The 27,048-nt window shown below is 49.5% G+C and overlaps 2 protein-coding genes across 3 annotated transcripts; one reads left to right on the forward strand and one right to left on the reverse strand.

The window, feature by feature from the left end:
• Positions 1-18,565: 18,565 nt before the first annotated feature.
• SHFL (shiftless antiviral inhibitor of ribosomal frameshifting) lies at positions 18,566-22,883 on the forward strand. The gene is made up of 8 exons (XM_079703371.1): positions 18,566-18,648; positions 19,115-19,238; positions 19,426-19,475; positions 20,872-20,910; positions 21,040-21,189; positions 21,673-21,776; positions 21,923-22,077; positions 22,638-22,883. The coding sequence occupies exons 1-8, from the start codon at positions 18,628-18,630 to the stop codon at positions 22,853-22,855; spliced, it is 861 nt and encodes a 286-aa protein (XP_079559497.1). The 5' UTR covers positions 18,566-18,627; the 3' UTR covers positions 22,856-22,883.
• Positions 22,884-23,143: 260 nt separating this feature from the next.
• ANGPTL6 (angiopoietin like 6) lies at positions 23,144-26,846 on the reverse strand (the record flags this gene model as incomplete). 2 transcript variants are annotated; one of them, XM_079703401.1, is made up of 6 exons in its annotated part: positions 23,144-23,334; positions 23,837-24,107; positions 24,187-24,374; positions 24,931-25,108; positions 25,924-26,510; positions 26,786-26,846. In XM_079703401.1, the coding sequence occupies 5 exons, from the start codon at positions 26,497-26,499 to the stop codon at positions 23,144-23,146; spliced, it is 1,404 nt and encodes a 467-aa protein (XP_079559527.1). The 2 variants fall into 2 exon arrangements, with proteins under 2 accessions (XP_079559527.1, XP_079559526.1); XM_079703400.1 differs by lacking the exon at positions 26,786-26,846 and having other exon boundaries at positions 25,924-26,499.
• Between the last annotated feature and the right edge of the window lie 202 nt (positions 26,847-27,048).

Here is a 27,048-nt window from a genome sequence, read left to right on the forward strand (position 1 = left end):
GGGAGGGTGAATGAGTTTCATCAATGTGGCCTGGAGTGGGAGCGGGGGACTGCCGCTCCAAGGCAGCAGCCCGTGGGGGTTGAGGGAGTGCTGAAGGGACTGCAAGCCATCCAGGATGGCTTGAACTTGGGATGTCAAGGACGGGCTGAAGGTGAGAGGGAGAAAAAAAAAGATGGGGTTTTGAACACCAGGCTTGGTCATTATCAAGGGCAGTAGGGAGCCATGGAAGGTGTTTGAGCAGGAGAGGAATTGACCAGCTCTGAAGTGGAAAGGCCCAGTTGACTGACGGGCAGAAACTGAGTTGATGGCAAGAAACCTGAAAAGGAGGTGGGGTTTGGGGCCACAGGATAGCATGGCGGCAGCTGCCTAAATTCTAACTCTGCCTCCACCTCTTCCTGGCTGTGTGACATTAGCCCATTTACTCACCTCCTCCTGTGCTTCGGTTTCCTCACCTCTAACATTACTTCCTTCAGAGAGTTCTTGTGAGTACCCAGCACATAGGAATTATTCAATAAACCTTCACTGGCCTAATTATCAATGAGCCAGACAAGAGGCCTTGGGGAGGGAGTAAAGCTGCTGGAATCCACATGACAATCAGAGAAGAAAATCAGACCACAGCAACCCCTGCTCAAAACCCTCCCAGGTTCCCACTGCTCTGACATTGCAGCACTCAAGGCCCTGCAATGTGGCCCTGTCAACCTCCCTGACCCCAAGTCCCCCAACTCCCCACTCACTCCACTCCAGCACACAGGCCGTCTTTCATGGTTCCCAGAAACTCCAAGCTCTTTCTTGCCTCTGGGCCTTTGCCTAAGCTGTTCCTTCTGCCCAAAACACTTTTCCCTTGACTGCTTTCTCCTCACCCTTCAAGTCTCCCATCAGAGAGGCCTTCTCCAAGCACCCTCACTAGATGAAATTGCATCCTTCCCCTGAAGTTATCTCTCTCTGCAACCTGATTTTTTCCTTCCGAGGAAACATCACAGTGCATAATGATAAATTAGATTCTTTACTTACATCTGCTGTCTGTCTCCTCTACTGGACTGGGAGCCCCAGGAGAGCAGGGAGGCTATCTGTCTTGGTCACAGATATAATTGCAGCAGCTCAGTGAGGGCCTGGCACATAGTAGGTGTTCATTTTGCTGAATGAGGACTGAATAAATAAAAGAATGAAAGACAGTGAGAGAGAAGGAAAAGAGGGAGGGATAAAGGGAGAGAGAGAGAGATAAAGAGAAAGGAAAAGGGACTACTCTGGTGGCGCAGTGGTTAAGAATCCACCTGCCAATGCAGGGGACACAGGTTCGAGCCCTGGTCCAGGAAGATCCCACATGCCGCGGAGCAACTAAGCCCTTGCGCCACAGCTACTGAGCCTGCACACCACAACTACTGAAGCCTGCATGCCTAGAGCCTGTGCTCCTCAACAAGAGAAGCCACCGCAATGAAATTCCCGTGCACTGCAACGAAGAGTAGCCCCTGCTCGCCACAACTAGAGAAAGCCCGCGCACAGCAACGAAGACCCAACGTAGCCAAAAATAAGTAATAAATAAATAAATAAATTTTTTTTAAAAAGGGGGCTTCCCTGGTGGCGCAGTGGTTGAGAGTCCGCCTGCTGATGCAGGGGACACGGCTTCGTGCCCCGGTCCGGGAAGATCCCGCATGCCGCAGAGTGGCTGGGCCCGTGAGCCATGGCCGCTGAGCCTGCGCGTGTGGAGCCTGTGCTCCGCAACGGGAGAGGCCACAACAGTGAGAGGCCCGCGTACCGCAAAAAAAAAAAAAAAAAAAAAAAAAAGGAAGAGAGTGATGGAGGGAGGGAGGAAGAAAGGAAGGAAAGTAGAAAGGATGAAAGGAAAGATGTCAGGGAGGCTCTGGCTTGTTTTCTTTTTTTTAATAAATTTATTTATTTATTTATTTATTTTGGCTGTGCTGGGTCTTCATTGTTGCACCCGGGCTTTCTCTAGTTACAGCAAGCAGGAGCTACTCTTCGTTGCAGTGTGTGGTCTTCTCATTGTGGTGGCTTCTCTTGTTGCGGAGCACGGGCTCTAGGCGTGCGGGCTTCAGTAGTTGTGGCACACAGGCTCAGTAGTTGTGGCTCGCGGGCTCTAGAGCACAGGCTCAGTAGTTGTGGCGCATGGGCTTAGTTGCTCCGCGGCAATGTGGGATCTTCCCGGACCAGGGCTTGAACCCATGTCCCCTTCATTGGCAGGTGGATTCTTAACCACTGTGACACCAGGGAAGCCCTCTGGCTTGTTTTTGTACAGCCCTTGATCTAAGAATGTTTTTTTACATTTTAGAAGGATTTTTAAAAAACAAAGAAGGATGTTTGACAGATACTGTACATGGCCTGCAATGACTGAAATATTTATTATCTGGTCCTTCATGGAAAAGAAAAGTGTGCCTACCCCTGAATTAGTGCATTGGTTATCTATTGCTATGAAACAAATTACCCCCAAACTTAGGGGCTTAAACCAGTAAATATTTAGTATTTCACAATTTCTGTTAGGGAGCAACTTAGCTGCATAGTTTTGGTGCAGCAGTCTCTCATGAGGTTATAATCAAGATGTCAACTGGACACAACATTGTTGACCATTGCTTTTTTTTTTTTTTTGGCCACACTACAGGGCTTGTGTGATCTTAGTTACCCGACCAGGGGTCGAACCCATGCCCCCTGCAGTGGAAGCACAGAGTCTTAACCGCTGGACCACCAGGGAAGTCCCTGGACACAACACTCCAATTAAAAAAAAAAAAAAGATGTCAGCTGGGGCTGCCATCATCTGAAGGTTCGACTGGGGCTGGAGGAGCCATCTCCAAAGTAGCTTACTCATACGGCTGGCAAGTTGGCGATGGTTGTTAGTGGGAGGACTCAGTTCCTCACCATGTAGACCTCTCCTCAAATCTCCTCACAATATGGCAGCTGGCTTTCCCCAGAGTGAGTGATCCAAGAGAAAAAGCACAGAGGAAGCCACAGTGCCTTTTGTGACCTAGCCTCAGAAATCACTCACCATCATTTCTGCAACCTCCTATCAGTCACATGAGGACGCACTAGTCAGTGTGGGTGAGGACTACACATGGCATGACAACCAACAGGCAGGGATCACTGTAGGCCATCTTGCAGGCTGCCAACCACAAATAGTAAGTGGCAGAGCTTGGGATTTGAACCCAAACAATCTGGATCCAGAGTCTGTGCCCTCACCACCATATACAGATGTCCTTCAATGGCAAAAGGTGGGTAAATTTTTTAAAATAGACTTCATTATTTAGGTCGGTTTTAGATTTACAGAAAAATTGAGAATATAGTACATGTATGAGCAACTTCTCATCTACCCCTGCACAGTTTCCCCTACTATAAACATCATCATTATCGTCAGTATATTTGTTATAATTAGTAAATCAATTTGGATACATTATTATTACATGAAGTCCACAGTTTAGATTTCCTTAGTTTTCACCTAATATCCTTTTTCTGTTCCAAGATCTCATCCAGGACATCATATTATATTTAGATGTCATGTCTCCTTAGGCTTGACTTAACTGTGGCAATTTCTCAGACTTCTCCTTGTTTTTGATGTCCTTGACAGTTCTGAGGAGGACTGGTCATGAATACTGTAGGATGACACTTTATTGGGATCTACCTGATGTTTTCTCAGGATTAGGCTTATCGGGTTACAGGCTGAGGGAGGTATATCACAGAAGCAAAATGCCATTTATTTTATTTTATTTTTTTGGCTGTGCTGCGTGGCTTGCGGGATCTTAGTTCCCCGACCAAGGATCAAACCCCGGGCCCCCTGCAGTGGAAGTGCAGAGTCCTAACCAGTGGACCAGCAAGGAATTCCCCTAAAATGCTGTTTTAATCATATCCTATCAAGGGTATATATGATCAACGTGGTTTATGACTATTGATGTTGCCTTGATCAACCTGCTGAAGTACAGTTTATTAGGTTTCTTAACTGCAAAATTATTATCCCTGCTCCCTTTTCCATAATGTACTCTTTGAAAGGAAGTCTCTGTGCACAGTCCACACAAAAGGGGTGGGGAGTTATACTCCCCTTCCTCCAGGGCAGAGCATCTACATTGATTATTTGGAATTCACCATGAGAAATTTGTCTCTTCTCCCCCCATTTATTAGTTTATTCAATAATTTATTTATGTCAGTATGGATTCATGAATACTTATTTTATACTTCGGGTTATAATCCAATACTACTTGATTTTCATGAGCAAATCTCTCCAGTTTGACCATTGGGAGCTCTTGCAGTTGGCTGCTAGTAAATACATTTAAACTTTCATCTACATTACTAAATTAGATTCTAAGAGTTTGGGCAGTTTATATTTCCACTGCACCATAGATTGAAGTTTTTATTTTTTATGGAGGTGAAATTCACAGAACACACCATTAGCCACTTCAAAGTATACAATTCAGTGGCACATGGTATCTTTACACTATGTGGAGTCTCCACCTCTCTCTAGTTTCGAAACTTTTTCATCACCCCAGAAAAACACCCTGCACCCATTATGTAATCATTCCCAACTTTCTCCTACCTCCCATCCCCTGGTAACCACGAACCTGCTTTCTGTCGCCATGGATTTGCCTGTTCTGGATACATCATAAAAAAGGATTCATGCAATATGTGACTTTTGATGTCTGGCTTCTTTCAGTTAGCATAATGTTTTCAAGATTCCTCAAAGTTAATAGCATGTGACAGTTCTTTGTTTCTTTTATGGCTGAATAATATCCCACTGTGTGTGGGAGATACCACATTTTGGAGGTGGATTATTTTTAATTAATTTTTTTATTTTTGGCTGAGTTGGGTCTTTGTTGCTGCGCGCGGGCTTTCTCTAGTTGCGGCGAGCGGGGGCTACTCTTCGTTGCGGTGTGCGGGCTTCTCATTGCGGTGGCTTCTCTTGTTGCGGAGCACGGGCTCTAGGCGCGCGGGCTTCAGTAGTTGTGGCTCACGGGCTCTAGAGCGCAAGCTCAGTAGTTGTGGCGCACGGGCTTAGTTGCTCCGCGGCACGTGGTATCTTCCCGGCCCAGGGCTCAAACCCACGGCCCCTGCATTGGCAGGCAGATTCTTAACCACTGCACCACTATAGAAATCCCCTACATTGTTTATCCATTCATCTGTTGATAGATGCTTGGGTTGTTTTGAACTTTTGGTTATTGTAAATAATACCGCTATGAACACTGGCATACAAATATCCATTTGAGTTTTCCAATGCCTGAACATATCCTGGGATAAATCGCACTTGCATGGTGTACAATCTATTTAATGTACTGTTGGATTCAGTTTGTTGGTATTATTTACCCACCAGATCATGTCTGGCTGAGGGTTGACGGTTGCTCCAGAGGGCATTAACAGCTGCACATGCTGGGGGCCACAAAGACCCTGAAGGAGAAAATAGAAAAACACATGCATTCTTGAGGTAGGAGTTCTATGCACTCTGCAGTTGTCCACAACAAATGCAGCTGAAATCCAGGTAGGCCAAGGAGATAAGAAGCAGGGCACTAAAAGGTTACACTGACACATCTGAGTGCATATTATATAAATACAATAATTCCTTTCTCTGAAGCTACCTGGTGTCCTGCCCCTCCTTATTATTTTTCCTCTGGTATTTTCCAGCCAAGACTTAAAGGCAGCCCAAAACCCAGAACTGCACACTGTATGTAGACAGAAAGGGCTCTTTGAAAAACCCTTTCTTACTGGTCTGATGAGCAGGGAAGGAAGGAGGACCTATGAGTCAGAGAGAGAGGTGGTACGTACACAGGACGGATCCAAATAGCACTGGAACAGCTTTGAAAACTGAAATGATATTGGAACCACTGCCTGGAGAAAGTGGGTTGCAACCTACGACCTGAACCTAACTGAGCTGACTGCCTGACAAAACATAAATATCAACATTCTCTGCAGGGTTTTAAATAAGACCTAGAGTATCATAATATAATAGTACGATATGTTGTATATAATGTCCAAAATGTCCAGGATACAATCCAAAATTATTCAACATGTGAAAAAGTAGGAAATTTCCAACTACTCACAAAGGAAAAGAAAATCATCATATGCCAACCCTAAAATAATGCAGATGTTGGAAGTATCAGACAAATACTTTAAAGCAGCAATTATAACTATGCCCAGGAAGTAGGAGCAAACACTCTTGAACTAAGGGAAACAAAGTCTCAATAGAGAAATAAATATTTTTTTAAAGAACCACATGGAAATTTCGGAACTGAAAAATACAATAACCAAAATTAATAATTCACTGGATGGGCTACATAGCAGAATGGAGATGGTAGAGAAAAGAGTCAATGAACTTGAAAATAGAGCAATACACATTATCCAGTCTCAACGACAGAGCTGTGGGACAATATTAAAAGGTCTAACGTTCCTGTCAGGAGAGTCCCAGAAAGAGAGGAGAAAGAAGTAAAATGCAGAAAAAAAATATTTGAAGAAATAATAGCTGAACACTCACCCAAATGGCAAAAGACACAAGCCCACAGATTCAAGAAGCTCAGCAAATCCCAAGCACAACAAACTCAAAGAAATCCATGCCTGGACACATCATAATCAAACTGCTGAAAACTAAAAACAAAGAAAAACTCTTGAAAGCAGCCAGAGAGGGACAATCCACTGCGTACAGAGAAACAATGATTTGAATGACGATGGATTTCTCATCAAAAAACATACAGGAGGGCTTCCCTGGTGGTGCAGTGGTTGAGAGTCCGCCTGCCGATGCAGGGGACAAGGGTTTGTGCCCTGGTCTGGGAAGATCCCACATGCCGCAGAGTGGCTGGGCCCGTGAGCCATGGCCGCTGAGCCTGCGCGTCCGGAGCCTGTACTCCGCAACGGGAGAGGCCACAACAGTGAGAGGCCCGCATACTGCAAAAAAAAACCCAACACATACAGGATGGGGCTTCCCCTTCCCCAGTGGCGCAGTGGTTGAGAGTCCGCCTGCCGATGCAGGGGACATGGGTTCGTGCCCCGGTCCGGGAAGATCCCGCATGCCGCGGAGAGACTGGGCCCGTGAGCCATGGCTGCTGAGCCTGCGCGTCCGGAGCCTGTGCTCCGCAGCGGGAGAGGCCACAACAGTGAGAGGCCCGCGTACCGCAAAAAAAAAAAAAAAACATACAGGATGGAAGGCAGGGAAATAATATTTTTCAAGTGCTGAAAGAATTGTCAACCCCAAATTCTATTTCCCATGAAAATGAAGAAATGAAGGTGAAGTAAAGACATTCTCAAATGAAGGATAACTAAGAAAATTTGTTGCTAGGAAATCCTCTCTTTTAAAAAAAAGATTAATGGAAGTTCTTCAAATAGAAGGGAAATAATACCAGAAGGAAGGTTGGAACTTCAGGAACAAAGACCAACAGAAATGATCAATCTCTGGTAATACACTATTTTCCTTCTCTTTAAAATGTTTGATGGTTGAAAGCAAAAATTAAAACATTGATGACGTTTTCCAGTGTATGTAGAGGTAATACATGTGACAATTCCAACACAGAGAGGGGAGGAAAAAGGAAACTAAACAGTGGTTCTGCACTCCACTTGAAGTGCTAAAATATTAATTCTAAGTAGACTGTGGAAAGGTAAGTATGTATATTGTAATCCATAGAGCCATCTCTAAAAAGGAGAGAGAGATTGTGAAAAACTCAAGAGCTAAATTTAAATGGAATACTAAAAAATATTCAACTACAGGCATACCTTGTTTATGGCACTTCATTTTACCGCGTTTTGTAGATTTTGCGTTTTTTACCAATTGAAGTTTTGTGACAACCCTGTGTCGAACAATTCTATTGCCACCATTTTTTCAACAGCATTTGCTCACTTCATGTCTCTGTGTCACATTTTGGTAATTCTCATAATATTTCAAAGTTTTTCGTTATTGGGGCTTCCCTGGTGGCGCAGTGGTTGAGAATCTGCCTGCCAATGCAGGGGACATGGGTTCGAGCCCTGGTCTGGGAAGATCCCACATGCCGCGGAGCAACGAGACCCGTGCGCCACAACTACTGAGCCTGTGCGTCTGGAGCCTGTGCCCCGCAACAAGAGAGGCCGCGACAGTGAGAGACCCGCGCACCGTGATGAAGAGTGGCCCCCTCTCGCTGCAACTAGAGAAAGCCCTCGCACAGAAATGAAGACTCAACACAGCCAAAAATAAATAAATAAATAAATAAAAATTTTTTTCCTTATTATTATATTTATCATGGTGATCTGTGATCAGTGATCTTTGATATTACTACTGTAATTTTTTGTTTGTTTAGTATTTTTTAAATAAATTTAGTTTATTTTTTATTTATTTATTTTTGGCTGTGTTGGGTCTTCGTTGCTGTGTGCAGGTGTAGGCTCTCTCTACTTGCGGTGAGCAGGGACCACTCGTTTTCACGGTGCGCGGGCCTCTCACTGCGGTGGCCTCCCCTGTTGCGGAGCACGGGCTCTAGGCGCCCGGGCCTCAGTAGCTGTGGCCCGCAGGCTTCAGCAGCCGTGCCCCGCGGGCTCCAGAGCACAGGCTCAGTAGCTGTGGCGCACGGGCCCAGTTGCTCCGCAGCATGTGGGATCTTCCCGGACCAGGGATCGAACCCACGCCCCTTGCATTCGCAGGTTGACTCCCAACCACTGCGCCACCAGGGAAGTCCCTGTATTTTTTTTTAGAAGTTTTTTTAAAAAATTTATTTTTGGCTGTGTTGGGTCTTCCTTGCTGTGTGTGGGTTTTCTCTAGGTGTGGTGGGCGGGGGCTACTCTTCGTTGTGGTGTGTGGGCTTCTCATTGTGGTGGCTTCTTTGTTGCAGAGCACGGGCTTCAGTAGTTGTGGTGCATGGGCTCAGTAGTTGTGGCTTGTGGGCTCTAGAGCGCAGGCTCAGTAGTTGTGGCACACGGTCTTAAGTTGCTCCGTGGCATGTGGGATCTTCCCAGACCAGGGCTCGAATCTGTGTCCCCTGCATTGGCAGGCAGATTCTTAACCACTGCACCAGCAGGGAAGTCCTAAGCATAGCTTTTATATGCACTGGGAAACGAAAAAATTCATGTGACTTGCTTTATTGTGATATTTGCTTTATTGCAGTGATCCTGAACCAAACCTGTAATATCTCCGAGGTATGCCTGTAATCCAAAAGAAGGCAGGAGAGAAAAATAAATAGAGAAGAATAAAGAAACAAAGGAGACCAACAGAAATAAACAATAAAATGGTAGGGAATTCCCTGGCGATCCAGTGGCTAGGACCCAGCACCTTCAATGCCAGCGCCTGGGTTCGATGTCTGGTTGGGGCACTAAGATCCTATATGCTGCTCAGCACAGCCAAAACAATAATAATAATAATGATAAAATGGTAGACCTAAATTCAACCAAATCAAACTTTGAGATTATGACAGTCCCAGCAAACATCATGATTGCCACCTTGTGAGAAACCTTGACGCAAAGGCACTTTGTTAAGTGATGCCCAGATTCCTGACCCAAGGAAACCACAAGATAATAGAGGTTTGTTGTTTCAGACATTAAATGTGGGGACAACTTGTTACGCAGCACTAGGTAGCTAATACAGTGGCTACATTTGGAAAAGAGTGTGCCACCACCTGGGTCCTGTCCAACATCTCTGGGTTGTTTAAGACCTCTCAATGAACCTATCTCACTCCTTACTCTCATCAGAGACCCGATTTCACTGTCCTGCTCAAGCATGGTCAAGTTATATCGGTCATCCAATGGCCCATAATGAGTAGGTGAAGAAGGGAGGATTTGATCCCAGGACTGTCTCACTCCAGATCTTGAGTGTTTGGTCATGTTGTCATGCATCTGGCTTCTCTAGATATGGTAGGAAACAAAAATGAGACATGTCTTAAGAATAATAACAAGTGGTCCAGTGGTTGGGACTCTGCACTTTCACTGCTGAGGGCCTGGGTTCAATCCCTGGTCGGGGAACTAGAATCCCGTAAGCCATGCGGCACGGCCGAAAAAAGAGTGATAATCATAATTTCCTTCTTACTCTCCACATACCTGTCACTGTCTCCATTGTCTTGCAGCCACTAACAATAAACTTTCACATGACTCTCTCCACCATTACAATGTCAGCTCCTTGCAGGAAAGGAATTTGTGTCTGTTTTCCTTGCTCCCAGAGCAATGCCAGGCGCTCAGCATTTATTGAATAGACAAGAACCAGTGTCTTCTCACTGCCTGGGCACCTCTAATAGGTCTGGGGTGGACACTGGAAAGTTGCCTTTTAATAAATTCCCAGTGAGGCCCTGACGCTCTGGAGAGTTTGAGAACTCCTAGTTCAGCTCTTCCTCCCTTCCCCACCCAACCTCGGGGCCAGTAGCTTCTCGTGCCACACATACCACCTCCTTCTGGAATACTGCCCACATGCTCCCTCCTCCCCCAACCTGGACATCTATAGGGAGCGTTACGATTGCTTATTTTTTACTGGTGCCCCTGAGGCATCCTTGAAAGCAGAGTAGGTATATTCTGTGTCTCATTCTCTCACTTAATCCTACAATAGGCATGAGTGCTATGATCCCATTTTACAGATGAGCCAACAAAGGGCTTAAGTGGGGTCAGCCATGGGCAGAGAGGTATCTTGGAACTCTGGTCTTGAGATGGGCTGGGACCTGGGACCCTTTGCTGCAGTGCTTAAATCTGGACAAAGCTCGAGCAACAAAATACAAAGAAACTATATGGGATGAAAAATAACTGTGTGCGTGCGCAGTTGGGGAAAATTATGGACAAAAAGATAGAAAAGACTAAAAAGACTCAACTGCCACTTCTGAAGAGCCTGGACCAAAAACAGGACATTGGGAGCAAAAGCACGGTACTGAGCATGCCCCCTGCACATAACACCACCAGAGGGGTGGGCAAAACACCTAAGCCACCCCTCCAGCTCGACCCCTGGACACACCCTCACCCTCACTGCATATAAGAACAAGCTTCCCCCTTTCAGGGAGCGAGCAAGCAAGCGGACCTCTTGCTTGTTCTTGCTCCCCCCGCTGCTACAGCAGGGGCCCCAATAAAGCCTTGCCTGAAATTTTTGTCTGGCCTCTAGTCAATTTCTATTGATTGGGGAAGGCCAAGACCACTGGTCGGTATCAGTCTGAACCTGCATCTTGTAACAAGAGTCGAAACAAACATTTATTGAGTACCTATTATATGCAGGCTCTGATCCAAGCACTTCACACACATGAATGCCTTTCTTTTCCCAGCAACTCTAGGAGATGAGGACTGTTTTCTTCCCGTTTCCTAAATGAGAAAAGGAAGGCACCCAATGGGCGCATATCTTCCTTGAGTACCTGGCAACAAAGTTTCTCTTTTGATTCTGAACTCTGTTTAGAAATCTGGATGTTTTTAAGTTACTGTTTTTCTTCAAATATCACCATTATGAAGTCAGATAGAAAAATAAGTAGCTCAAAGGAAACAGATCTGGAAGAATATATTGGGTTAGCCAAAAAGTTCATTCGGGTTTTCCTGTAAGATGTTATGGAAAAACCTGAAGAAACTTTTTGGCCAATCCAATACATCAAATTTAATGAGGCTTATCCTACGAGCAGGGCAATGAAGAGTTACCATCCCTTCCTTTATTATTTTTGTTGTTGTTGTTGTTTTTAATCATACATGAAGACCTAGCAAAAAGATTCCCCAAAAGGCAGGCATATGGGAAAGAAAATGTGATGCCCCATCCAAATCCCCCCCTCCCCAGCAAGGAACCAGAACTGTCCATGGTTTGCCTGCACACCCTGTGTCCTCTTTCCTGCAGTTTATGGTCACTATGGCCACAGGCAAAACTATAACTTAAGGTTTTATTTTCCTATGTATATAAAGACTTTCTCTTTCTAAAATATTTCTTAATGTTTAACTTTTTTTTTTAAGAACAAGCACACTTAATTTTTGCAATCAGAAAAAAAAAAAAGGCAGAGTGTCCTGTTTTTTTAGGGGGGGCTATCCACAAATTTGAATTTCAAAATGTGAAATATAAAGAGATGAAGTCACCTGGCCATCCCAGCTCCCAGAGCTAAGGGTACCTCATGAACTTTCCCGATACTTTCCCTGTGAACTTTCTGGAACGTGGGATCAATAATTAACTGTGGGTATTTCTGCTGCCAGGAGCAGACACGGGGCCACCAGGCCCAGGGCTGGAGCAGAGAACTGTTTTCCCACAGTTAATGCCTTAGGAAAAGCAACATAACCAAGGTGGTGTGGTCATAAAAATAGCTACATGCTCCTTAGAGGGTTACTATGTTTTGCATCCTCTAAATCCCATAAGAATATAATGCAAGCCACATATATAATTTTAAATTTTCTAGTCATCACATTAAAAAGGCAAAACAAAACCAGTGAAATTAATTATAATAATTTTATTTAGCCCAATATATGCAAAACACCATTTCAACATGAAATCAGTACAAAAAGTCAGTGATGTGTTCTTTCACATAAATCTTCAAAACCCAGCGTGCATTTGACGCTGATGGCACATCTGATTAGGACCTGCCACGTTTCAAGAGCTCAAATGCCACATGTGACCAGTGGCTACCCTTTCAGACAGCCCAGTTCTAAATGGTTTATCTATATTAACTTATGGAACCTTCACAATAACTCTATTCCCATTTCAGAGATGGGGAAACTGAGGCCCAGAAAGGCAGAGAAATTGCTCAAAGAGCTAGGAATGGACTCAAACCCAGACTGTCTGGTTCCAACTTGTGCCCTCTTGACCTCTATACTTCTCATCGTCAATTCCAGCTGGAAGGAGCATTTGCAGTCAGCTGGCCTGAGTTCAAGTCCTGACTGTGCCACCTATAAGCCAGGTGCCTGCATGATTTGCTTAATTGCTCTGAAATTCAGATTCTTCATCTGAAAAAGGGACAATGGCACCTAGCCAGAAGGCTGAGGGATGACTTGATAGCCTAAAGAGAGCCTGGCGCCCAGCTGGCCCCTGGGTACACTTAGGCTCTTTTAGCTACTGCGATTTCTCCACTCACCAAATTCATTTGAGCAGAGTCCCAAACAAGCTACCCAACTTTTGCACATAATGCATTCTTGGAAACGTGTCTGAATGTGACTTCGCAAAACTTGAACAATAGATTTCTGTGCTGTAAAGGACATTCCATTTACTAAGGACTGTACAGATTATGAAATCCCAAATTACTTCTCACCTCTTAGGTGTCATCGTCAAAGATAGATATCCAGGGTTTCGTACGTGTTATTTTAAAACGTAATTGGATTTGTCTTATTGTGTATTTTCTTGGTTCTCATTACAAGTTATGGATGCTTGTTGCAAAAAAAAAAAAAAAAAAAAACCCAAAAATTTGATTGTTAGAGAAATATGTCATGTGGAAAGTAAAGGTGTTGTGGAGATCCACATGCAGAAATGCACACAAATGGTTTGTGTGTGTGCCCAGGGAGGGTCAGCGAGGCCCCAGCTGTCAAAGCATCAGAATACGGAAGTTGAAAGAGACAATTAAAATAGCACACAATCTTCTGAAATTTCATGGGCGCGTGCACACACACAGGAATAATGAACTACGAGGATGAAAAAATTTTTTCTGTTATTGATAATAAAAAACAAAGACTGATCAACCATGCTAGAGAAAAGATTATCTTTGTATTCTCTCTATAGAAAATGTTACAAATCATTGTCATATGAAGAGTCAATTAAAGAGTACACAGCCATAGGACTTCCCTGGTGGCGCAGTGGTTAAGAATCCGCCTGCCAATGCAGGGGACACGGGTTCAAGCCCTGGTCTGGGAAGATCCCACATGCCGCGGAGCAACTAAGCCCGTGTGCCACAACTACTGAGCCTGCGCTCTAGAGCCCACGTGCCACAACTACTGAAGCCCGCGTGCCTAGAGCCCATGCTCCTCAACAAGAGAAGCCACCGCAATGAGAAGCCTGTGCACCGCAACGAAGAGTAGCCCCCGCTCACCGCAACTAAAGAAATCCCACGCGCAGCAACAAAGACCCAACGCAGCCAAAAAATATAAATAAATAAATGTATAGGGCTTCCCTGGTGGCGCAGTGGTTGGGAGTCCGCCTGCCGATGCAGGGGACGCGGGTTCGTGCCCCGGTCCGGGAGGATCCCGCGTGCCGCAGAGCGGCTGGTTCCGTGAGCCATGGCCGCTGAGCCTGCGCGTCCGGAGCCTGTGCCCCGCAACGGGAGAGGCCACAGCGGTGAGAGGCCCGCGTACCGCAAAAAAAAAAAAAAAAAAAAGTATAAAAAAGACGAGTACATAGCCATAAAATGTGGGGAAAACGTTTGGAGAGGCATGTCTGATAGCTAATTAATAAAAATATTTTGTTATTTAAAAAAATAGCACACGGGCTTCCCTGGTGGCGCAGTGCTTGAGAGTCCGCCTGCCGATGCAGGGGAAACGGGTTCGTGCCCCGGTCCGGGAAGATCCCACATGCCGCGGAGCGGCTGGGCCCGTGAGCCTTGGCCCCTGAGCCTGCACGTGAGAGGTCCTCGTACAGCAAAAAAACAAACAAACAAAAAAAAACCAAAAAAAAAAAAAAAAAATAGCACACAATGCTTTAGAAGGTGTTGCCGAGTTGCCCTCTCCAAAGGTTCTACCAAGGGATGCCCTTTCCAACCAACGGTTTGGAGATTTCCCATTTCCCAACATCTCCAATTCTGGGCATCCCCAAATTTCTTCATTTGGTTAAGCTGAGGGGGGACTTCCCTGGCGGTCCAGTGGTTAAGACTCCTCGCTTCCACTGTAGGTGGCACGGGTTCTATCCCTAGTCAGGGAACTAAGATCCTGCATGCCACGCAGCATGGTCTAATTAATTAATTAATTAATTAAACTGAGGGGGAAATTGACTAGGTTGCAAAAAGTACACACATGCTCCAATCGGGTCCATTTCCTCCACAATTAAACCTCTGGTCACCCAGCATATGCCTCAAAAGGTTCAACTAAAGATCAAGATTTGCTGATTTGGGCATGAGCTTCCCCTCCCTCCACTCTCCCCACTGCTCGCTAAGCCGGAGCCATGGTGGCCTATAGATTTCTGCAATAGACCCTGCCCCTTCCCACCTCAGGGCCTTTGCACTTGCTGCTCTTTCTGCCCTGCACCTCTTCACCTAGTTAGTTCCTATTCATCCTTTGGAGGGCCCCCCTTGAGCAGGTTCTTGAACATGTCTTCCCTTTTGTAATAATATTACCCCCCTTACAGGATTGCTATGAGGATCAAATGAGATACATAGTTCAAAACACTTGACACTGTTTCAGAAAGTGTTAAGATTTCAGTGCATTGGGACTTCTCTGGAGGTCCAGTGGTTAGGACTCAGAGCTTTCCTGCTGTGACCCACAGTTCAATCCCTGGTCAGGGAACTAAGATCCTGCAAGCCACGTGGAGCGGTCAAAAAAAAAAAATTCAGTTCAAAAGGCACCTCCTCCATGAAGCCCTCCCTGACCACCCTACCCAGTTCAGGGTCCCATGTGTTGTCCTTTCTCATGGATCTCTCAATTTCTCTTTTTTGGTACATATCATAAATATAATTAAATAACTACTTGTGATATCATCCGCTTCATGTTTCTCTTTCCCATTAAGACCATGACTCCGGAAGGGCAGAAATGGTGCCAGACACCACGCCTGCTGGATAGGAGGCACCTGATGCATGTCTGTCAAAGTAATGAATGGATGGATCAAATGGGCTCCATCTTTGACTCAATTATACTAAAGTGTCAGAGGCTACACTTCTTATCACTGTTATCAGCACATCCATTTTCTCCCTTTCCACACCTTTTTATGAAGACAAAGGATAAAATGCAGAAATGTTCACACCACTCACTACAACCAAGCTACATCTGGCCAGACAGACCAAGATGGCCACAAAGCTCAAACAGAACTGTTGGTGGGTAGGTAGCGCCCCCATGTGTTCGCTGGGAATCTGTTTTTCTGATCATCTACAAATGCCAAAATTGAATACTCAGGTTGTATCTTTATTTGTCCTTCTGAATTGACTCTCACCCTTCTCCCCCTGCTCTGTGCCCTGACAGGCTAACTGCATGACTGGCTCCCTTACCTTCCTTGCCTGCTGGTGCAGCCAGTGAGAGGCTCCAGCAGGAGATGGGAGAGGAGGAGGGGAGAGAGGGCAGGGTCTTTATTCCCCTCTCCCTAAACATGGTCTGGATCTAGTGACTCAATTTTAACGCACAGGATGTGGCGGCAGAAGTGATGCTGCGTGACTTTCAAGGTGAGGTCTTGAAAATATACAATTTCCACCTGGCTTTCCTTCTCTTGGGTTGCTTGCTCTGTGGAGGCCAGCTGCCAGGTTGGGAATATCAAGCTCAAGCAGCCCAAGTAGGGAGGAATTGAGGCATCCCTAAAACAATCAGCACCCACCTGCCAGTCATGTGAGTGAGCCACCACAGAAGCAAGATCCTCCAGCCCCAGTCAAACTTTCAGATGGCTGTAGCCCCAGTCAACATCTTGACTACGACCTTATGGAAACCCTGAGCCAGAAAGCTCAGTAAAGCCATTGCTGGATTCCTGACCCACAAAAACTATATGAACCGAGAAGTGTTTATTGTTTTAAGCCATTACATTTGGGGATAATTTGTTATGCAGCAATAGAGAACTACAACACCTGGTAACAAAAGTCCCAGGCTCCCACCTCTATGTGGAACTCTCTTCTCCTACATTCTTCAGGTCTCCACTCAGATGTTACTTCCTGCAGGCTTCCCTAAACTCCCTTTACCCATCTCCCTGCCCCAGTTCATTTTTCATCCTGGCATGTATTCTCTCCTATCCCATTACATATTTGTTTCTTGTCTGTCTCCCCCACTAGAATGCTAGCTTTATGTGGGCAGGGATCTTTGTTTTCTTTGATGCTGTGTCCACAGTGGAACAGTGCCTGGCACAGAGTAAGCTCTCACTGTGGTGGCCATTAGGATGAGAATCTAGCAGACCTGAGTTGTGTGGGGGCTGGATCAGACTCCCACCTGTTTCTGCCTGCTCTGTGCCCACCCTGACCAAGGGGTGGGACGTAGCTGTGACCTCCCCCTCCACTGGGTAAGTAGTAATTGGCAACTATACTGGGAGAGCCCCTCCATGTCTCCCCACTTCCCTCAGGATAAAATCCCAGGTCCTCTGTGCTGCCTATACCCCCCCCATTCCCTGCCTGAAATCCTACCACTCAGAACAAAGAACCATGAACTGTTTACATGCACCCCAGGGAGGGGTGCATAGACCCCACAAACAAAACTTTGGGGTTCAAGTAGAAAACATTAGAACATTTTTTTAATCTTTTTTTTAAGTTTGCTAAGGAATATCATTATGTAATAAACACATTATTATAAAGTGATCTACAGAATCTCTTAGTATAACTGTATTTGTTTATAATTTATAAACAAATATCCCTCTGGGGGTTGAGCTTCAACATTTTTACTGATAGAGGTGCATGTTGAAAAACAGTTTTAGGAGTCATTTATCCTAATGCAATTTTGCCACCCCCAGAGGACATCTGGCAACATCTGGAGACATTTTCAGTTGTCTCGACTGGGGCAGGGGTGCCACTGGCATCTAGTGGGTTGAGGCCAGGGATGCTGCTAAACATCCTACGATGCACACGGCAGGCCCCCACCACAAAGAACCATCCAGCCCAAAATGCCAATATTGCTGAGATTGAGAAGCCCTGGCCTAAAGCGCTAGACTCTCTTGATTCTGGGGGTTTTGCACAGCTAGCTGCTTCCTTCCCCCACTCCGTTCTTCACCTGCTGAGACTTCACACTTCCAGGACTCCTCCAAGAAGACATTTCTGATGCGGCAAGGCTGGGACAGAGCCCCTCCCCCCCTTGCTGGGTTAAAATTGTCCTGGCCCCCCGGGGTTCTCAACCTTACGTTTTACAGTGCAAATCCCCTAGAACCCCTGGACAGCCCGATTCTGCAGGACGTCTAGGGACCAGGAATCAGTATTTTTAGCAAGCACCTCCTCCTTCCCGCCAACTGCCTGCCCTTCATATTTTGCACATGGTAGGTGGCCCAGGGACTAATTGAATGTCTACAGCATGCCAGGAGCTACTAAGTGCTCTACCCGGGGACTCGAATCCTGGCACACGCACGCGCGCGGTCACACACACACACACACACACCAGGATGTAGCCACTATCATCATCCCCATCTTACAGAGGAGTAAACTGAGGTTCAGAGAGGGGACGTGGCGAGGTAAGAGGCTCAAAGCGAGAAAGGGGTTCAGGTCCTAATTAGCGCCTGATTCCTGGGGGAGGGGAGGGGACGGGAGGGGAGGGGACAGAGCGATGGACTGGGGGAGCGCGAGCTAGCGGGGGCCGGGAGACACACCGCGGCCTTCAGATGCGGCCCCGCCCCCACGGGGGACGTGAAGACGCGGACCCCGCGCAGCGTGGGGACATGTGACCGACTGCAGAGGCCGCGCCGCCTCCCCCGCCCGAAGTCTGCGCGCTCCGCCGCAGGGTGCAGATCGGGGGCGCCAGCCTGGGTTTGGGGCGCAAGAGCAGAGGTGGAGCCAGGGCGGAGCCAGCGCGCCCCGTCCCCCCGCCTTTCCAATCGAAAGCGAAACGGAGGGCTGGAAAGGAAGGGCGGAACCGGCCTGGAGGCCCCGCCCCCTGCCCTGAGAGGCATCTGGACAGACGGGCGCGCCCAGGTAGGGGGGCGCTGAGCGCCCAGTGCGGACCCTCGCGGGGACCTGCGCCGCCACCATGTCTCAGGAAGGTGTGGAGGTAGGAGAAGGCTACAACTGGGCCGGGGGCCCGCGAGAGATGCTGGGGAGGAGCCGGGGGCGCGGAGGGGGCTTCGCAGTTCCTGGGGACTCCATCCGAAACCTAGACCTTCCCCCAGGCTGGCACTCGTCCCCCTCAGAAAGGAGAGTGACCGCCACATGCCCCAGAGCGAAATGAGGCCTCCTCGAGGAAAAGCGGGGGCTGCTGGGTCAAGGGTCAGAGGCCAGGGGTTACCTGGCCGGCCTCCTCCTTTAGCCTGGGACGTTCGCCTTAGTCCTCTCCCTCCCCCAGTGCCCTGTGGGGACTTTGGCTTTTTCCAGGAAATGCAGTAGAGGGATTGGGGGGGTGGGGTGCGGAGGCTAAAACCAAGGGTCAAGTTCTGGCCGTGAAAAAGGATGCCTAGGGATGGGGGAGGGGCAATCGCGCCTCTCCTTCTTCCATCTGAGCCCCTGTCTGCCCACCCCAGCTGGAGAAGAGCGTCCGGCGCCTCCGGGAGAAGTTTCATGGGAAGGTATCCTCCAAGAAGGCGGGGACTCTGATGAGGAAATTTGGCAGCGACCATACCGGAGTGGGGCGCTCCATCGTGTACGGTGAGCAGGCGGGGGTCCTGCCTGCAGGGGGTTCGGCTGGGGAGCGGGGAGGGGGTGTGGTCTCTGCTGAGGGTAGGAAGAGGCGATGAGATCATCTCTTTGGGGGGTGGTCTGTATAGGGTTCGGGCCCTGAAACTCCCACAAGATCTTTCAAAGGCCTTTCACTTACACTTACTCTCCCCACCAGGGGTAAAGCAGAAAGATGGACAGGAACTGAGTAATGACCTGGATGCCCAGGTAAACTGCGCCCTCCCCTCAAAGGATGTGGTAAGGGGAGGGAGAACAGAAGGGTCAGGCTCATCCATGGCGAGCCCCCTCTGTGCCTTGTCAGTCCACAACTCATGGTCTAGCCTCATTCACTTATGCACCTCTCAGTCATGTATCTGGCCAGGGAGACTGCAAACAGTAGATGCTCATTACATGCTGACTGTATTAAATGGAAGAGAGAGACAAGAAACTAAGCAGGGAAACGAATCAGGATTTTCATTATAGAGGAGCCAAAGAGATCAGGGAAAGCTTCCTGGAGGAGGTGGTACCAAGTTCTTCAAGACTAAGGAGGAGTGATCTCTGGGAAGGGGAGGGGTTGGAGAGGGTCTTCCTGGAAGAGGGGTGGCATGACAAAAGGAACATACAGACAGGCTGGGATGAGCAGGAGATCAGAGAGGAGAGAGGGGCAGGGGAGTCCATGTGAGTGAATGAATGAATGAATGAATGAATGAAAGGCTTTGCATGGCCACTTTGCCCCTTAGATGGCTTTGGTGGCTGGTGTACCAGTTGGCCTGCCTGAAAGACCCAGCACAGAGTTGTTAAAGAGTATAATAAAGTACGTATTATACCCTTAACATTTATATATTTACAGTTATACATATAATGAGTATGATAAAAATAGCAAAGAGTATTATTGATTGAGCACTTCCCCTGCGGCAGGACTCCAGGAATTTTACCTGTTGACTTATTTCATTGCCACAGGTCCTGTGAGACAGGTCCTATTACTTATCACGTTCATTTTACAGATGAGAAAATTGAGGCACAGGGTGATGAAGTCACTCACCAGGTTCATGCTGAATGCAGGTGGCAGCTGGGATTTGAACCCAGGCCACCAAGAGTCAGAACCTGGGCTCTTAGATGTCCCTCATTAGGAGGAGTGGCTTGGCCACACCCCCACAGCTGGAAGTGACGAAGCCAGGGTTTCAACGTGCATCTATCTGAATCCAGAGCTCAAGCACTTAACCTAAAGCAGCATGGCCTCAAAGAGGTGACCTGTCACAATGCCAGCAAGTGTGTGGCATTCATTGGCAGGAAGGGAGCATGGGGTCCAGCCTGTTCCACCATGCTCACTCAGGGTAATCTCAGGCAAGCCCTCTCCCGGCTCTGGGCCTCAGTTTCCCCGTCTGAGCAATGGGGATGACAGGTTTGCTGTAAGGTGTGCCCACCTCCCAGGGTTGCTATAAGGACAACTGAGGTCACACATCCTGCCCTCAGGAAGTGTATGCTGCTCAATCAACTCCTCCTGAGTTAGGGACACTCTACTCTTATATGGGGCCAGAACCCCGCCTCCCCGTGCAGAAGCCCCGCCCCCAGAAGACAGGCGTGAACCACATCTCCAGTTTCTGCCCCTGGTGTTTCCACCCAGGACCCCCCAGAGGACATGAAGCAGGACCGGGACATCCAGGTGAGTCCAGGATGTGGGACAGGGAGGTAAGCAGGGAGGACATCCATGGGGGTGTTCATAGGTAAGGAGGAGGGATATTGTAGGGACAGGAAGGGGAGAAGAGGGCTGACCACCCTCTCCATTCTGCAGGCGGTGGCAACCTCGCTCCTGCCACTAACAGAAGCCAACCTACGCATGTTCCAACGTGCCCAGGAAGACCTCATCCCTGCCGTGGACCGGCAGTTCGCCTGCTCCTCCTGTGACCATGTCTGGTGGCGCCGCGTGCCCCAGCGGAAGGAGGTGATAACCCAACCTCTGACCTTGGTTCTGTCCCGGCTCCACTCCAAAGCCCCACTCTCAGTGTCCAAACCTCTGACCCAAGAACATCAGCCTCTGAGAGCCCAACCCCGGACCTGCAACCTCAGAGATCAACCCCAATCTCAGACCCTAACCCCAACCCACTGAGCTGGACTTTTCAACTTGACATTCAACTTGAGAAGCTCAACTCTTATCCCGGAGCCTGACCTCTGACTACACAGTTTGACAGCTACCACAGAAATCAAACCTGACCCCCAAACCACAACCCAAAATCTGGCTTCTGAACCCCCTGACCAGTGGTATGCTGCTGGTAAATGCCTAATAACGGTCTCTCGTGGGGCGGAGGCACCCCCAGATTTACAGTGTTTGCCAATTTCCATAGTGTAAATCTTCTCGCTCTGGCTAACATCAGGCTATCACTGCTCACCTCTGACAGCAAGCCTGCCCCGCTCTCCGCACCCCCAGGTGTCCAGATGCAGGAAATGCCGGAAGCGCTACGAGCCGGTGCCCGGTGAAAAGATGTGGGGCGTGGCTGAGTTCCACTGCCCAAGATGTCGACACAACTTCCGGTGAGGGCACAACTTCCGGTGAGGGCGCTGACCCCACCCCCACCTCCCATCCTCGGCCCTGCTCCACCCCAGCCCTGCCCCTCCCTGCCCTGGCCCCACCCTGACCCAGCTGGCCCTTGGACCCTCACGGCCCTGCCCGCCCCCAGGGGCTGGGCACAGATGGGATCCCGGTCCCCCTGCTACGGGTGCGGCTTCCCCGTGTATCCGACACGGATCCTCCCTCCACGCTGGGACCGGGACACAGATCGCCGCAGCACCCACACCCACTCCTGCTCGGCTGAGGACTGCTACAATCGGCGAGGTGAGGGCCTGGCGCGTCCCCATGGCCTACCCCCCCATTCCGGGCAGTGTACTTGGCCTTGACTGACTCCTGGGACATACACCTCTGAGGCTTTTAAGAACCAAGCTCTCTGCCTGCTTCTTCCACATACCTCCTAAGGCCTCAGTCCTGGAGGCCTTTTCATCTCCCACTGCAACGGCCCCTCCTTCCACATCTTCCACGGTCTTCCAGCCTCCTCACCTCCAGGTCACTCAGGACCCCTGCCCCTCCTAACACCCCCCATGGCATCATCCACCTTCCATGTTTCCTCGCATAAAGTTCTGTGGTTTCACTCCGGTGGCCCACACCCCAGTGTCCTGTGGACTCTGCCCCTGTGGTCTCTGTGTTCTTGGCTCCTGTTCTGTCCTCTGTAGTCTCAGGTGACGCCCATGTCCCTGGGTCTCCTGTGGCTTCAACACCTGTGACTTTCACCTCTGAATTTCCTGTAGCTCTGGCCCCAGAGCCTGTGGCCTGAGCCCCTCCCCTCCCCAGAGCTCCCCGTGGCCTCAAGCCCCAGGACCTCAGAACCTCTCCCTCCCCAGAGCCCCACGTGCCTGGGACGTCCTGCGCACACCCCAAGAGTCGGAAGCAGAACCACCTGCCCAAAGTCCTGCACCCCAGCAACCTCCACATCAGCAGTGGCTCCACTGTGGCCACCTGCCTGAGCCAGGGGGGCCTCCTGGAAGACCTGGACAACCTCATTCTGGAGGACCTGAAGGAGGAGGAAGAGGAGGAGGAGGAGGGCGGGCACGGGGAGTGACCCCTGCCAGATGCAGATGCAAACCAGACACGGTCTGTGGCTATTTTGTGTTGTTATAAAATATGAGCTCAAACGGAGATCTAAATGCCCTTGGGGAGCCTTCTGGGTCCAAGATGTTGGCAGGGGGATTCCTGGGTGCTGTTTTCAGGGTCCTGGGGAGCAGATCCACAACGAGAAGAGGTCTGTGGGACACAGCCCACACTGGGTCACAAAGGAGGTGTGGCCAGGACAACTTGGGCTCCTGCTGACACACATCCCCTGTGACCTGGGGGACAGATGAACAGATGGTCACAGCCTCAGGGGCCTGATCAGCATGGCAGCCTTCTTGAGAGAGTAAGCCCCACCACGAAACTCGGCCCAGTAAACGCCGTCCTGGTAACGGCTACGGTAGTGGCCACCACGATGCCACACACCATTGAGGTTGGAGTGAGCACAGGCATGGTACCACCAGCCTCCCCGCTGGTACAGGGCGCAGTTACCTGAGGGAAGAGAGAATCCATGTCTTCTCACCAGAATAAAAGCCTCTACCAGCACCTCACTAGTACAAGGCTTTTGCCAGCCATCCTCTGTCCCCATACTTTCTTCAGGGTAATAGCCTTAATTCCTTCCTTATCCCCTTCCAAACTACAAGTCACATTTTCTCCACCCTTTCTGCAAACTAGGAGCTTTACCTTTCATTCTTTATCAGGGAAAACAACCTTCTCTACTTCCTTTCTAGAATAAGAGTCCTAGCTCTTATAGCTCCCCCTATTCCCACCCCCCCCCCGACCTTTCACAAAGGCAGGAGTCCTGACTCTTACTGCCTCATCAGAGAATGAATCTGGACTCCGCACCCCCTCACCAGAATAAGAGTCCTGTCCTCCACTCTCTTGTTTATCCTGATCCTTACCAGAGGGAAGTCTTACCCCACCCCCTTTCATTTCCTCGCTAACAGTCTCCTACTCCCTCCCCCGCACCACCACCAGAATAAGAGCTCTATACCAGAATAGGAGTCTCGGTCCCTATCCACGGTGCTGAAAGGCTTGTCATTGTGCCAGGATAGAGAGTCTCCAGCATCTCCATGGTAATGGCCAAGCCGTAGGCGGTAGTGGTCACTCTCAGGCTCCAGGGAAAAACCATCATAGTGGGCACGTGCCCCGCGGCCTCCCCAGTCCTCGAGGAGCACCAGTAGCTCATGGTCCCCATGGCTGGTCAGCTGATGCACAGGTTCAAGGCCCAGCCAGTATTCCCCATCAGGCTGCCCAAAGCCCGCCTGGCAGGGCAGGAAAGTCAGGGAGTCAGAAGCAGGTCCCCTTCCCCTGCCCAGCCTTGCCCCACCCACCTGTGCCCACCTTGTAGTGCTGCCAGGTAGTGAAAAAGTTGACGGAGCCGTCTTGCCGCCTCTGGATCACAGTCCAGCCTCCACCCTCCAGCTGTTGCTCACACCATGCTGACAACACATGCTGGCCCACTCGTAGCTCATACACTCCGCTCCATCCATGGCCTGCCTGGTGGGCCTCTGCACAATCCCGCCATGGGCCTACGGGCACAGGGATATGGGACAGGCACAACCTGGACCAGTCAACCCTTTACTGGAGTAAGAGTCCTGATCCTCACTGGTCCCCTTAACCAGAACAGTCGAACTGCCTCTCCTATCCCCTCTCCAGAATAAGAGCCCCAATACCCCTTTTCTTACCTAAATAAGACTCTAAGTCATTCTTCTCTCACTAGAGCAAATGTGGAGCCTGGGATTCTTAAATTCTCCTTCTGTGGTCTCCTCATCAGAACAGAGGTCTTGAACATGGCCCTCTGAATTCCCTCAAATTCTCACCAAAGTAGCAGTCCTGAATCCCCTGCCCTCTTGTCAAAGTAAGAGTACCTCTCCTATTTTCACACCATAGTAAGAATTTTGGTCTTTATCAAAGTAAGAGCCATATCTCCCTGTTCCATTATCAGAATAAAAGCTTCATTTTCTCCAGGCCCCCCAGCATGAGAGGAATCTGGCATTAAAGTCCTGACTCATATTTCCCTCTATTCATGCTGCACTGGGAATCTCCTGGCTCCTCACACCCCCAACAGCCCTGCCCTTGTCTTACCTGCTGGCTTGGTAGGGACAGCAGGGTGCCCTGAGGGCACAGGAGAGGCCAAGGGCCCCTGCTGTCTCAGGGTCTGGTCTCTCTGGGATTCTGGGGCTGAGTTCAGCCTCCTGCTGGTGTCATTGGTGCCACCTACCAGACTGACTGGAACCACAGGCACCAGGGGCGGTGGCAGGACCTGGGGTAACCAAGAGAGTTAGATGTGATCGCACTAACCCTTAGCCCAGGACGCTCTGGGCTCGTAAATCTCCTAGCACCCAGACGGGAAGATCAAGCAGGGGCGTGTATTGATCCTCCCAAGCCTAACTCTAGTAGTCAATCAGAGACAGAGCTGGGCTTAAACTCCTGCTCTGGTGTTAACAGCTTAACCGATCTGTGCCTCCAGACTTTTCTGTGAAGTAGGGATGATATGAGTACATCCAATAGAGTATTAACTTACTGAATCCTCCCAACAACCCTGTAAGTTAGGTACTGTCACAAAGCAACAATTGCTTATTCAAAACCTAAGGCAAGACATAGTCCAGAATTTAGAATAATATAGCAGGAGTTAGAAACAGTAATACAGGGTCTACCTTTATATTACCTAACACCCCCAACGAGGTCTTTGGTCTTTATCCACATATTAATAATATGCTTGATTATAGGATTCTATGAGTATTCATATTAGGTAGAGAAGTAAAGACTTTAAGTAGCTACCAGTTGCGTTTTTACCCAAATGAGTTACTGGGGAAGAGGTAGGGGTCAGTTTTTAGAGATTTTTGTATTTCGGAACTGAGATTCATGGGGTTGGGACTTCCCTGGTAGTCCTGTGGTTAAGATTCGGTGCTTCCACTGCAGGGGGCACGGGTTCGATCCCTGGTCGGGGAAAGAAGATCCCGCATGCCCGCAGCGCGGCCAAAAAAAAAAAGAGCATGGGGTTTCAGGAGGCCCATCTACTGAAGATGCTCACAAGAAGTGGTTGCTATTTGGGGAGGGGGATAGTTTCAGAGTTACCTGCTGCTGCCCGCCCGCACTCCCCGGGCACAGGCGTTCCAGGCGGGAGATGAGGCCACTCTGCTGGCTGACCAGCTGTGCCAGCTCGCGGAACTTGACGTCCAGCTGGTGGAAGCGGGCGGCGGCACGCTGCGCCTCGGCCGAGGCGTTCAGCACGCGCTCCCCAAGCAGCGCCAGCGCGGCGGCAGGCTCCGCCCCCAGGCCTAGCCCCGCCCCCGGGCCCGCCTCGTGCTGCAGCTGCGCGCGCAGCTGGCCCAGGCGCGCGCTCAGGCCACGGCTCTCCTTGCGCAGCGCACGCACCTCGCCGGCTACAGCGCCGTCGGCTGTCGCCAGCCGCTGAAGTTCGCGCAGCAGCTCCTCGTGGCGGCCCACTCTCACGCGCAGCGCCGCCACGTCGCTGGCGTTCACGGCCTCCGGAGTCGGGCGCGGAGTCGCCGGCCCGCTCCAGCACACGGCGCCTGTGAACTTCTGCGGGGGCAGCACGAAGGTGTAGGTGCAGCGCGGGGCGGCTGCGCGCGCCCACCAAGCGTCCAGCAAGAGCAGCAGCTGCATCGTGAGCAGCCGGGGTGTCGACATGGCGGACCTGCAGGCAGAGGATGAACGGGAAGGAGGGGGCCCCGGAACCCAGGCTCGACCCCCGACTCTCAAGCTGGGCTATACCTCTCTGGTCCCACGCGGGAATGCACAGGTGTACACCTGCGTAGATTAGCGTCCACACACGCCCGCCTCCATCCCTTTCCCTGCCCCGAGGCTGGAGATAACTCCAATAGAATCCAGCTCTGGCCTCCCCACTGAGTTCCAGGCGCCCTGCGGGTCAGTGTGTCTCGTCCATTCATTCAGCAAGCATTCCCTGAGTGCTTACTGTGTGCTGGCCTCAGTTCTACGCGCTGGGAATACAGTTGGGAACAAAACACAAAAATCCCTGCCCTGGTGAGCAAGGACCAAATAAACTTAGAATTAATAGAGTGTATTAGACAGCCCTAGGTACTAAAGATAAAAGGTACTTTTAGTAAAAGACAGAGGGGAATTCCCTGGGTGTCCAGTGGTTAAGACTCCCGGCTTCCATTGCAAGGGGCCGGGGTTCGATCCCTAGTCCGGGAAATAAGATCCCGCAACCTGCACGGC

The sequence above is a fragment of the Hyperoodon ampullatus genome (assembly GCF_949752795.1).
Source record: "Hyperoodon ampullatus genome assembly, chromosome: 4".
Taxonomy (NCBI): Eukaryota; Metazoa; Chordata; class Mammalia; order Artiodactyla; family Ziphiidae; genus Hyperoodon; species Hyperoodon ampullatus.